The sequence below is a fragment of the Rhincodon typus genome, chromosome 1 (genome assembly GCF_021869965.1).
Source record: "Rhincodon typus isolate 14 chromosome 1, sRhiTyp1.1, whole genome shotgun sequence".
Classification (NCBI taxonomy): Eukaryota; Metazoa; Chordata; class Chondrichthyes; order Orectolobiformes; family Rhincodontidae; genus Rhincodon; species Rhincodon typus.
The window spans coordinates 54,017,359-54,031,765 of NC_063332.1; the positions used below are offsets into that span (position 1 = coordinate 54,017,359).

General features: G+C 39.2%; 1 protein-coding gene across 1 annotated transcript in view; it reads left to right on the top strand.

Moving 5' to 3' along the window:
• LOC109931667 (protein unc-13 homolog B) overlaps positions 1–14,407 on the top strand; it is a 287,923-nt gene that overhangs the window by 64,687 nt on the left and 208,829 nt on the right. Inside the window, exon 4 of the mRNA XM_048595579.1 lies at positions 139–361. Within this exon, the coding sequence (XP_048451536.1) occupies positions 139–361 (223 nt within the window). The remainder of the gene's footprint in view (positions 1–138; positions 362–14,407) is intronic.

The window sequence follows — 14,407 nt, forward strand, 5'->3', positions numbered from 1 at the left end:
CTTTGGTCTAAGGATCTTCTCATGTCTGTTTAATTCTACTTGCCTTCTAAAGTAGACAAAACCTGAAATATTGCACACTTATCTAACTGAACATATCATAGATTATCGATATGCATGTTTTCTTGTCTATTTTTTCAGCATTTGAAGATCCTGATAGTGCTGTTGATGACAGAGATAGTGATTATCGTAGCGAGACCAGTAACAGCATTCCACCACCTTACCATACCACTTCCCAACCCAATGCATCTGTACATCAGTTTCCTGTTACATCACGGCCACAGCTCCAAAAAGGTTCACGGGACTCCTATGCTGATTCAATTCAAAGCTCTGAATTAGATTATCATGAGAAAAAGGGAATGAGGTATGTAGTCCATTTTTGTTTGTGACATTTATTTTGCATTTTCAAATGTGTATGACATGCAGTTTAGCAATTGGTAATTATTATACTTACGTGATAAAAACATTTTCTGTTTTATTATTGTTTATATGTATTCAAACTGCAATGATTTCCTCAGTTGCCAAGTCATACTGAATACTCAAAAAAAGCAAACTTTAGCACTTAACCATACCTCCGTACTTTATAGAACACCACTATGGCTGTCGATTTTTTGAACCTTTCCCTCACCTGCTCCTCTGATTTCCATGTCCTTAGCGAGGTCATCACTTCTTCTATTCAGATCACATCTTGGATGGATGACTGGACAAATCTCACATGGCTCGTTCAAGATGGATTATGTTCAGAACTCAATAGTTTTTGTTTGGCTGGGTGGCTGGTTTGCAGTACAGACTGATGCCAACAGCATGCGTTCAATTCCCACACCAGCAGAGGTTGATTCTCCTTCTCAACCTCTCCCCTTGCCTGCGGCATGGTGACCCTCTGGTTAAATCACCACCAGTCGCTGACAGGGCAATGTAACTATAAGCGAGCCAGGGAGAGTGATCCAGGAGGTAGTGCTGAAGGAGCCTCAGCTCTTGAGCTTATCTAACGGGTTTGAAATTCTTGCTCCCTGTGTGGATGAGACTGGGCCTGTATGGAAGATGACCAAACTGACCATAGCACCGTGGTTAAGGGAGCCATTCGGGGGTTGGGGGAACGTGGTTTCAGAAACGTGAAATGGAGTTGTAATCGAGGCCATTACAGACATTGCAGGGGAAGAGACACTGTTCTCTGTGGCCAGGATCGAGAGTACCAAAGGCTGTGTTGTCTGTCCTGGTGCCCACGTTCAGGATCTCTCATCTAGGCTGCAGAGGAACTTGGGGTATAAGATCCAGTTATCGTGGTCCATGTAGGTACAACAATGTAGGTGGAAAGAGGAAAGAGGTTCTGGTGAGGGAATATGAGCAGCTAGGAGTTAAATTAAAAAGCAGAACCAAAAAGGTAATAATCTTCAGATTACTACCTGAGCCATGAGCAACATTGGCACAGATCAACAAGATTAAAGAGATAAGCTCGTAGCTCAAAGATTAGTGTGAGAGAAATGGGTTTGAATTTGTGGGACAGGAGAGGAGGTGGCTGTTCCGATGGGACAGGCTTCACCTGAGTTGGGTTGGGGAAGAGAACGTTCAGTTGCATGCAAAATTATGGAAGGAGTTAAGGGAGACAGGAGACTCAGCAGAGGTTATTACAGTTTCCAGAACAAGTAATTGGATAGAGAGTATGGAACGGGTCAAAAATCGAACTTCAGGCACAGCAGATAAGGGGACAGAATGGGGACAGTCAACACAGGACTGACGATATTGTACTTAAATGCACACAGTATACGAAACAAGTTAAATGAGCTTGTAGCGCAAATTATAATTGGAAGGTATGATGTTGCAGGTATCACAGAGATGTGGCTGCAAGGGAATCTGGCTGGGAACTAAATATCCAAGGATATGTGTCTTATCAAAAGGACAAGCAGATGGGCAGAAGAGACAGGGTTGCCTTGTGGGAAAAAAATGAAATGAAATCAATAGCAAAAAATGAAATGAACTTGGAAGGTGTAGAACCTGCCTGGGTAGAGTTGAGAAGCTGCAAAGAAAAAAGGACTCTGGTGGGAGTTGTGTGCAGGCCTTCTAACAGTGGTTAGGATGTGGGGAAGAAAATAAATCGGGAGATAGAAAAGGCATGAAAGAGATGCACTATAATCATGTGGATTTCAAAATACAAGTGGACTGGGAAAATCAGGTTGGTAGTGGATCTCAAGAGAAAGAATTTATGGAAGGTTTATTTTTTTGAGCAGCTTGTAGAACAGGCAATTCTGAATTTGATGATGTGTAATGAGGCAAATTTGATTCAGGAGCTTAAGGTGAAGAAACCCCTCAGGAGAAGTGACCATAAAATGATAGAATTCACTCTGCAGTTTGAGAGGGAGAAGCTGGAATTAGATGAAATGGCATTAGAATGAGTAAAGGTAACTACAAATACACAAGGGTGGAGCTGGCCGAAGTTGATTGTAAGGGGAGCCTAGAAGGAAGGATAGTTGAGCAGCTATTTCGGGAATTTTGGATGGTTAATTTGGGAGGCAGAGCAGAAATTCATTCCAAGGAAGAAGAAGCATATTAAAGGGAGGATGAGGCAAGCATGTCTGATGAGGGAGGTCAGGGACACATAAAAGCAAAATAAAAAACATACACTGGTGAAGATTAGTGGGCAGCCAGAGGATAGGGAGGCCTTTAAAAACCAGCAAAGGATAACTAAAAAAGCAATGTTGGGGGTGGGATGAAATATGAGAATAAGCTAGCTAGTAATATTAAAGAAGGTGGCAAGATTTTTATTTGGATCTCTAAAAATTCAGAGAGAGGCAAGAGTAGGCATTGGCTGGAGAAGTTGAAATGACGAACAAAGAAATGGCGGAGGAACTGAATACATACTTTGCATCAGTGGAAGACATGAGCAGCATACCAGAACTGCAAGAGAGTCAGGGGCAGAGGTGAGTTTAGTGGCTGTCACGAATGAGAAGGTGCTGGGGAAGGTGAAAGATCTGAAGGTGGATAAATCACCTGAATCAGATGGACTACTACACACAGTTCTGAAGGAGGTAGTAGAGATTGTAGAAGCATAGTGGTGATCTTTAAAGAGTCACTAGGGTCAGGGAGAGTGCCAGAGGACTGGAAAATGGCAAATGTAACACCACTGTTTTAGAAGAGAGGGAGACAGAAGATAGGAACCTGTAGGCCAGATAGCATGACCTCAGTCATTGGTAAGATTTTAGAGTCCATTATTAAGGATGAGATTGCAGAGTACTTGAAAGTGCATGTTAAAATAGGGCTGAGTCAGCACAGTTTCGTCAAGGGGAGGTTATGCCTGACAAAACTGCTAGAATTCTTTGAGGAGGTAATGAGCAAGTTAGATTTAAAAAAAAGACCTTGTGGGCGTGATCTATTCATATTTCCAGAAGGCCTTTTCCAAAGTGCCATGTAATAGGCTGCTAAATACAATAAGACCCCATGGTGTTAGGGGCAAGTTACTGCCGTCGATAGAGGATTGGCTGTTTGGCAGAAGGCAGAGAATAGGGATCAAGGGGTCTTTTTCAGGATGGCAGCCAGTGACTAATGGAGGTCAGTGTTGAGACCACAGTTATTGACATTATGCATTAACAATCAGGACAGGGGAACTGAGGTCACTGTTGTTGAGTTTGCAGATGACAGTGCTAGATGGAGGGACAGGAAGTGTTGACAAAGTGGGGAGGCTGCAGAAGGACTTGAACAGTCAGGAACAATGGATAAAGAAGTGTCAAATAGAATACAATGTGGGAAAGTGTGCAGTTTGGTAGGAAGAGTAGAGGCATGTTGGGAGTGAAGGAGAAGTTGACCAGAATGTCCTTTTGGGAGCAGGCCCTGCAGAAGGCTGACAAGGGAGGGGAGGGAAATGTGTATCTAGTGGCGGCATCCTGCTGGATGTGGCAAAAATGGCAGTTGATCCTGTGGATGTAGATACTGGTGGGATGCTAGGTGAGGACAAAATATTCCCACCCTCGATGATGGAAGAACCCAAGACATCAAAAGATCAGGCTGAAGCATCCATCGCAAACTTCAGCCAGAAGTGCCAAGTGGATGATCTATCTATGCCTGCTCCATTGATTGCCAACATTATAGATACCGGTCATCAGCCAGCTTGATTCACTCCACGTGTTATCAAGAAACAGTTTGAGGCATTTGATTATGCAAAAGCTATGGGCCCTGACCACATTCCCGCAATAGTACTGAAGTCTTGTGCTCCAGGACTTGCTGATCCCCTAGCTGAGCTCTCCCACTACAGTTACAATACTGGCATCTACTCGATGATGTGGAAAATTGTCTGGGTGTGTTCTGTACACAAATAGCAGGACCAATCCCAACCTAAATTGAATTACATCATTTATTGTAACTTGTATTCATTGTAAAAGTACAGTGTAAAGTGTGTACCTTCACCATACATACATGGCACCATTCACATTAACTTAGAATAAGAAAAATAAAGATAACTTAAGAGAGTCCAACTTTCCTTTCCACTGCCGCAGTCCCGCTCTGAGCTTTCCAGCCCTCACCATGCCTCTGCCAAAGTCCAATTCCAGGCTTTCCAGCCTTCACCGTGCCGCTGCCAGGGTCCTCATCGGCCCACTCACCAGCTTGCTCTTGCCGCTGCTGCCTCGCCAGCCCACTCTTGATATGCTGCCATCGCTCCGGCAGGACACAACCCGTGCATCCAGCTCCTGCTAATTGGTTCCCATTCACGACTGAGCTTCTTCCCAACTCCTTAGGTAGATAGGTAAAAGGGGTGGAGGGGGGTAGAATTACTACAGAGGGAGAGAGAAGAAGGGAGAAAAAAAGGAAGAACCAAAAATGAAAGAGAAAGAGAACTGGCGAGCAGAGTGGAGTTCTGAATGCAGCAACTTACCCTGCCGGCGTCTTGCCAGAAATCTGGTCAATTACCATCCCATTAGTCTACTCTCAATCATCAGTAAAGTGATGGAATGTATCATCAACAATGCTATCAAGCAGTGCCTGTTCAGCAATAACCTGCTCAGTGATGCCCAGTTTGGGTTCCGCCATGGCCACTCCGCTCCTAACCTCATTACCGCCTTGATTCAAACATGGACAAAAGAAATAAACTCCACAGGTGAGTTGAGAGTGATAGCCTTTGACACCAAAGCTGCATTTGACCAAGTATGGCATCGAGGAGCCCCAGCAAAACTGGAATCAGAGGGCAAACTCTCCATTGTTTGGAGCCCTACCTGGTACATTGCAAGATGGTTGTGGTTTTTAAAGTTCATTCATCTCACCTCCAGGACATTTCTGTAGAAGTTCCTCAGGGTGGTGTCCTAGGCCCAATCATCTTCAGCTGCTTCATCAATGAACTTCCCTCCATCATAAAGTCAGAAGTGGGGATGCTTGCTGATGATTGCACAACATTCAGCATCATTTGCCACTCCTCAGATACCGTAGCAATGACCTCCACAATAAAAGGCAATCTAACCACCATCCCTTGACATTCAATGGTGGCACCATCACTGAATCCCTCACTATTAACATTCTTTGAGTTACCATTGACCAGAAACTCAACTGGACTCGCCATGTAGACACAGTGGCTACATGAGCAGGATAGAGGCTAAGATACTGTGGTGAGTAAGTCATCTCCTGACTCCCCAGAACCTGTCCACTATCTGCAAGTCAGGTGTGTGGTGGAATACTCTCCACCTACTTCAACAACATTCAAGAAGCTTGCCATCATCCTGTTTGGTTGGCATCACATTCATAAGCATCGACTACCTTCACCACTTAGGCTCAGCAGGTCCTACCTACAAGATGCATTGCAGAAATTTATCAAAGATCCTTTGACAGCACCTTCCAAACTCACGATCATTTCCATCTAGAAGAATGAGGGCAGCAGATATACATGGGAACACCATCATATGCAAGTTCACCTCCAAACTACTCACGATCCTGACGTGGAAATATGTCATCACTCCTTCACTGTGACTAGGTCAAAATACTGGAATTCCTTCCCTAAGGGCATTGTGGGTCTACCAACACCACGTGAACTGCAGCAGTTCAAGAAGATACCTTCTCGAGGACAACTAGGGATGGACTATACAAGCTGGCCAGCCACCAGTGAGTGAATAAAAAAAATTCCAGATTGGAAAGCCGTAGCTAGCGAATTGCCACACGGATCAGACCTGGGACTTCAATCATTTACTGTCTACATTAATGATTTAGGAGAGGGCAGAGTGTAATTTATCCACATTTGCTGATGATATAAAAGTAGGTGTGAGAGCATGTTCTGATGAGGAAATAAGGAATCTGCAAGAGATATAAAACCTGTTGTGAGTGTGCGCAAAATTTTGGCACATAAGTTTAATGTAGGATCATGCACTTTGCTGAGAAGAATCAAAAGACAGGCAATTATTTCGATATAGAAAGACTCCATAAGCGGATCCTAGATATTCCTTTGCATGAACCAAAAAAATTACAGCAGTTACAGCAAGTAATTAAGAAGGCAAATGGAATTTTAGTCTTTATTGCTAGTGGGTTGGAGTTTAAAGACAGTGAAGTTGGTGAGGCCACAACTATAGTACTCTGTTGAGCTTTGGTCCCAGTATTTTAGAAAAAAACTATCTTGGCATTAAAGGCAGTTCAAAAAAGATTTTTTCAATCAGATTGAAAAGCTGATTTCTGGGATGAAGGTATTGAATCATCAAGAACGTCCCAGCAGTCTAGGCCATTATTTGTTAGGTTAAGAATTTGAGGTCATCTTATTGAAATGTACACAATACTGAAGAGGCCTGACAGAGGGAATCTCAAACTAGGGGACGTAGTTTGAGAATAAGGGGACATTCAATTAAAACTGAGATGCAAAGGAATTTCTTCTGTGAGGGTAGTGAATGTCGAGAATACTCTACCCCAATGAGTTGTGGAGGCTAGATCATTGAAAATATTTAAAGAGGATTTAGATACATTTTTTGAAATATTCAAGAGTTGAGAGCTGTGAGGAGCTGGCATGAAAGAAGAGTTGAGGTCTGGGGCAGATCAGCCAAGATTTTATAGAATGGTTGGGCATGCTTGAGGGCCTGAATGGTGGTCTTCTGCTCCTGTTTCTTAAGTTTAATTAATTTCTCAGTTTTGTTTTTAAGTATTGAATGTTTAAAGGGACCTAAGATTTGATTTTTTTTATTAAGGGAGAAGTTATTCTTCTATTGTAATTTGAATAAAAAGTGACTGTTTTGGTCCCAAAGTATCAGTTTTGAAAAAAGTCTTTTTTTTTAATTGTTTAATGCTTATGTGTCTGTTCTGGCTACCTCTCTAGTCAGCAGTTGAAGATGAAAATAATTAAGGAAGTATGTTTTTAAATATCTGATGCAGCACAACAAATTCACTTCAAATTTTAAATCTGGGATAACACTAATATATTTACCTTGAAGAATGATGAAGTTTGGTATCAGAAACCAACCAATATGAATCATATTTTGAGCACAAGTACGCAAGTTCTTGTTTTCAACATGTGTGATGTTATGTTAAAGAAGCCTATTTGATAGTTGATGTGGAATTTAGTTTTATTTGGATGACAAAGCATTTCCGTTATGCATGAGCATGGTTATTCTGGAATGTTGACAACTTTGAGGTAATGCATGATAATCAAATTATCTGAAGGAACCATAAAGTGACGGAGGTATTTATACATCTCCTCAGGAATTGCTCTGTATAGAAAGTAAATTAATTTCTGGCGTTTATCATTACTGCAATATGTTGCATCTTTTTCAATTAATTTGTCTTGTTATCATTATTTATTAAAAGGGAACAGTCTTTTTTTTATGAATATGTTTAGTATAAGCAATGAAATGTAAAGTTTAAAAATATATTGCCCAGCGTAATATACTCTTGATGTGAACAGCATTTGGGGAAAAAAAATGTTTCAGTAGCAACACCAGTGGTGCTTTTGTTTAATTTGAATGCAATTGATATAAACATTAACCAATATGGGGACTGAAATATACTGCAGTGCACGGTAAATAATGATGTATCCTCCTGTTTCCCACTCTGTCATTCATTTTCCTCACCAGACGATATGATAGCATAGATTCTGCTACAAATGGCCGTAGTGATCTAGAGTCTGCATCTGAGTCTAGTCAGCTAACCAGCCGCCAATACTCCCTCGAAAGTAGGCATTCTCTAGATCTGTCGGATAGGTGGGTTCTGTTCTCCTTTACAGCATTGATGTTGCCATGTCTATCGTGTGGTATGCAATGAAGAAGGCGTTGGCACAACTGTTTGCATGTTTTAATGTTTCCATATGTGTTTGGGATAAAACTATGTAAAATGTATTATACATAAGCATAAAATAAAACTAGTACAACTACATTTATGAATTTGAACAAATAGAATTTACATTTTAAACAGTTTATTTTGTGGTTTATCTTATTTCTATGTTCCATTGACTTGAGTTTTTTCAATGTGATTCTCTTTTTGTTTTATCCTACCCCCAACTACTTGTTTCTAAAACTTTCTGCTATCCATTTATACATGCCTTGTACCTTAACAAGCTGGAACTCCTTACCAGCAAAAGGAAAAGTCAGGATCATACCAGTCAATTCTGGTGTTGGAGAACAAGAGTGGGAAAGTAAATATGAGAAATCAGGCCAACAACTCACTGATATAATTTTCATAGAAAGACAGAAAATCTGGCAAGAAGAAACCCCAAACGGGAATCACGCAATGAAACAACACTCTAAGTGCAAAGAATATACAGATCAGGCATATCAAACAAGATTGAGGCAAACTCAACTCCTCAATGGAGAATCAAGTCTGCCATACACTAGTTACCCAAATGAATATAACACGATAGATAGGAGGAGAAAAAAGAAATGCAGACGCAGTAGTTTTGAAGGTACTGTTGTGGAAGAACAAAACTATTCAAATTTTTTTGGTAATTATACCACTGATGAAGGAATTACTCATGATCTTTCTAGCTTAAAATCTAAAAAGCTGAACTGGAATTGCAGCAACCCTTTGCGCTATAGCTATGAAACATCAGCAACAGACAAGCAGTATAAAAGGCAATCGGTGGTGAAAAGGAACTTATGGGGAGAGAATGAGACACTCAGCAATGACCCTGAAAATGTAATAGATGTAGAACAATATCTGGAAGATACATATGATGAGCAAATCTTGGAAAAAAGAAAGTTACCTCACATTTGTGGTGTGTATGACAGCAGTGATTCTGATGAACTTTGCTGCTCACTTGGATCTGATGATGAGCAAGAGGCTTTGTTACTTGGACAGTCATGGCTCAAAAGTGACAACAATTCTGTTAACTACAGTAAAAATGATGTATCTGTTCCACATGTCTTCCAGAGCAAATATCGACTAAAACCCAGCCATGATGACAAAGCTAATGAAAGATTCATTCAAATGAGAACGAAGCCACATTCATCATGCGGGGAGGAAATGAATGAACGTTTCGTTGATGCAATGGATGAACTGCAATGCCTGGTAACATCTGTGTCTGAATATTTAGCTGAGAAAGAGGAAGAAATTAGCAAATTTGGGTCACTTCCAAAAGTTCAGAAGAAAACTGGCAAGAAGTCTCAAGAAGAGGGAAGGAACCTCTGTGTAGATATTCATGAAGGTAAAGCTGGATCTGGTCATACACAAGGGCAAGCAGAAAAGAAATGGTTGAAACAATCTGCTATCAGAGGTAGTTCTCAGAATAGCAATCAAAAACTGGAGTCCACACCAGATTTAACAGGAGTGAAGAATACCATACAATGTCTGTTCAGCTCAATAGGTGAAAAGGTCAGGGTGAGTAAAAAGCACCAGCCATCTGTGGAAAAAGCGGTATATGTTACTTCAGGAAGTGTAGACAAGAAGACTATAACCAATATTTCAACAGCACAAGGTCCTTTGGAAGATGAACCAGAAAGAAACTTGCTACCCAAATTTCCCTTGCAACCTTCCAATAAAGAGTCTGTTTGTCCTGTTATGTTTAATACGTCAGAGGATAAAGCTATACTTTCAATTATATCACATAATCAACAAGATCAAAATACTTCTATGACAACCAAATCATTATCACCAGAGAACAACGTCATTGACTCGTTGCTGGAAAAACAAAATCCTTTAAATTTCTTTACAGAAAATGATTTATCAAGTGATTTTCAGGACAAGGGGCAGAATAAAAAATATCAAACTTCTGATCCTGAGGACAAAAATTATATTTCTAATAAAAATAAAATCTCAACTTATGAGGAAAACTGTGCTGCACAAAAATGTTTCTGCTCTGAAATTAAGAATACACAAAATAGTTTTTACAGTAATTGCCGCCAGCAGAATAGCAGTTTAACTATTGTTGATAAACAGCAGGAACCGGTTGCACCAGATAAATTTGCAGCTTGTGCAACTGAGTTGGACAGTACATCAGCAACAATATGGCCATCAATACACTTCATTCAGGAAAGTAAAGATGAACATGTTCCTGAAATTCTGAGACCACATAAAGTTCAAGATAATGAAATGGAGAAAGAAGCAAACAATTCTCAGACAATGAAATCACATTTGAAATCTGACCCAACAAAGAGTTCTGGAATTAACTTTGGATTTTTTAACCCCCTTAAAAAGTCAATAAGTCAGGTTTTCTCCTCTTCATTGGACCATGAAACACCAATCTCTTCTGGAACAACTTCCAGATTTTCTTTTTACAGATCTGCAGAGGATGTTCGAGGTGAGAAAGAGAGAATAAAAGAAGATCATACTTACTCTCTTATTGGAAAGTTAAAACTGCCTTTCTTTTCTTCTGAAATTCAAGAAGAAGCAAAATCTGAGGGAATACTTTTTTCTGTAAAATTTCCTATGAATGAAAAAAAATTAATACCAAAACAAGGAGTAAATGATAAATTGAAATCAGATAAAAATAGAACATCTGCTGATGACAAAGAGGGCAAGCAGGGTTTTTTCTCAGATATTTTAAAATTTCCATCAAATTCAGTACTCGGGACTGAAGCTGTTGAAAAAGAGAAACAGAGCAGTAACCAACAGGGATATTTTTCAGGCTTGTTTAAATTTTCCTCAAGTGAAAGCATAATTACAGGCAAGTCTGAATTAAGTGAAAAAGATGGTACAGCCAACATTGTTGGAACAATATCTAAACAAATTGATCTAAATAAACAAGAAATAGTTTCAGATGCAGCAACTAAATCGACTTCGGAATATGAGCATGTGACATCAAATGATCACAACACACCCGAAACAGAGAAACTAAGTCACAGTGTGCGTGTTCAGACAAGTTCAGACTTGTTAAACTGTACTTCAAATGAGAATTTAATCACAGGGAAGCGGGAAGTTAGTAGCAAAGATTGTTTTATACAAACAATCAGAAGAGGAGAACAAGAAGAAAGTAATAAAGACACTTCTTTGGATATGTCATTAAATTTGTTTGATCAAACTGACATATCGGTTAACAATAAAACAAAGATTGTAAAACCAACCCAAAGAGCTGGAAAAGTGGTAGACGATACAAACCAGTCAGGTTTTTTCTCAGGTTTCTTTAACTGGTCAACAAAGAAGCAAGTGGGCACAAGTTCAAAACCAGAAAGTCTTTTAGGTTTTTTGAAATTTATGAATAAAGCTGGATCTGGTAAAGGAAGAGCCGATAGCCAAGGTGAAACTGAGGATGTACATTACCTTTTCACAAATATTGTTACTATGGCAGAAAGGCAGACTGATGAAAAATCATCTTTCAATTTGTTTGAACAATTTTCTTCTAAACCAGAGGACAACAAAAATGAAGACACAAAATCAAAATCTAAGGACAACTGTGATAAACAGACAAAATCATTTTGGGCTTTCAAACAAAATTTCTTCAAATCAGAGAGTATTGATAAAGTTAAGAGTCAACTACAACAAAAACTGAATGAAAATGGCTTCCCTGAAATAGAGAGCATTTGCCAGGCTGAATCTGTAGAAAAATGCAATGAAAGTGTTAACCAAGGCTCCCAGGAATTGAAGCAAGATACAACTACAGAACTAGAGTATGAGGTTCCCTGGACTGATTCATGTGATGATAGTCTTGTATTCTATTTATCACAAATGAATGATGGAAATTCAACAGAATTGTCAAATTCGTTTACATGTCACAACAATTCAAGCAATTTTAAACTTGAATGGAATTTAAAAGCTAATGATTTGTCTGAGAATTACTCACATGATGCCAGTATAAACTGGTTAGATGAGTTTGCTGCAAATCAAAATGATTTCTTGATTCAGAATGGAGATTGGTATCATGGGACAGGTGAAGATTATAATGTGAAAATCTTAGCAGAGGAAGATGCTAATGTTGAAGAATGCAGCTATTTACTTACAGATAAGATTGAAAGTAATTTAGAACTTGATTACGTAAATGTTGGCATAAAGTCAGGCGATTTCAATGTACCATTTTTATGTCTTGATATTGCCCAAAGAGGTGAGGAATGGATGAGCAGAAATTTGGAGACCTACTGGAATGCAACAGAAACTGATAAAAGGAATTTATTTGTGGAAATGCCAATGGATTTAAGCTCAACTGGCAGTGCAGTTACTTGGTTGTTTACAGATAATCAAGAACTTATTGAGAAAGAAAACACATTTTACATCAATCATGATCAAGAATATGAAGACTGGGTAACCTTACTTGAACATGGAATATGGTGTCCTTCAGAAGATGCTGAATATGGTTACTACACTTATAGTGATGATCAATACATTTATTCCTTGCTTACTGATGGCAGTGGCCAATATGTGTACGTGTGGATGCCAGAGACAACTGAAGAGCAAGATGTATGGAAATCAAATCAACATTTGAATGGTGATTCTGATGTGGAATTCGATAATAACACCGTTTCTGAATGTGGTTTTAAAATGCCAGTTTCAAGTGATTTAGACTTATTTTGGTATCAAGGAGGACAACAGATTGAATCCGAAATTGATGATGAACCTCTTGACCTTTCTGTTGTTGTTGCAGAAGATAAACAGTTGATCAGTAAGCATATGGGTAATTTTTCACAAGTATTTAAGCAGCCGATAGAATGGGACAAAGAAGAACCACTAGACTTTACATCAAAGTGCTCAACATGCAGATTGAAAAATCTTAAGATGGATTTCATGCCTGAACACCAACTAGTTCATTTCAATAACGAACTTCAAGCTATTGCTTTTGATCTTCGGGTAAACCAAAGTGATCATTTAACGCAGAAGACATCTGTAATTGATGCAGGGTTAGCGAGTGATTGTGCATTTACAAAATCACAGTCTAAATTCTTGTCGCAGCCTATCTCAACAGGGCTATTAAGTCAAATTCATTCCTCTGTTAAATTATCAGATATTTCATGTTCTGAACAAAATATCTCGAAATTCGAGGAATTATCTGAAAATAATAAACAGCCTATTAGAAAAATCACACATTTTTTCTCTACACTGAGTAGTTTAGTGGGGAAACAAACCATGGAAAATTCTGACAATTGTAGCTCTGTTTTAGCAAATGAAAGATCTGATCACCTAGTAATGAAGTCATTTGAAAAGGGTAACAATAAAACTACTCTACTGAGTGTTGCAAATAAAGAACAGCAAAACAGCGTAAATGCACAACTTTCAGTCACTCAAAAAGATCATACACCAAATAATACATTTTCACCTGGGCTAAGAAGGTTAAAATCTATTTCCAATGAAAGGAAAATACACGCAAGTCTAAACAAAGAGCAGCCAACCTCTGTTTGTGAAAAACACAATCGAACAAATCAAAATTTGCCCAAGTTAGTGCCTAAATATAATCAGTTGTCACATGATGAACACTGTGACTTATATACAGCCCCAAACAAGACATGTTTTCAACCACTTTCTGAGAGAATCTGCAAGAAAGTCCAGAATTCAGCTGGTGCATCACCTCAAATCAAAGTAGCAACGACTGTGATACAATCTCAGTCACGCCAAGTTGCTCCTGAAACCTCCTCCATGACTGAACAGGATTCATTCTTTAAAAACCCTTTGAAAAGGTTTAACCTTTCAGAAAGTCTATCTCAAGTCAAAAGTAATGAGGAAACTCAAAATGTCTTTGGATTTTTTCGAGCAGTCAAATCAAACAAAGAGCATGCATCATCAGGGTCGAATTTGTCAAGAGAAACTGAGGATAAAACAAAAGCAGTCAAGGAGGAGAAAGATCAAGTGATCATTCCTAGTACTGGTGAAAGGCAACTTTCAGGCATTTCATCTCTTATAGAGTCAGTTGGAGGCTTATTTAAAAAGGATGCAGATCCAGTTCAACAGCCCCACACATTAAGCTCAAGTCAAAATGAAAAGAAAACCTCATCTTTAGATGAGAACAGCATGCAAAATAAAATCTGCAAGAAAGAGGAAAGCATTCACTTGGAATTCTCAAAATGTGAGGTGTTACATCCAAGGCCTAGAGGCTTGCAAAAGCAGCACA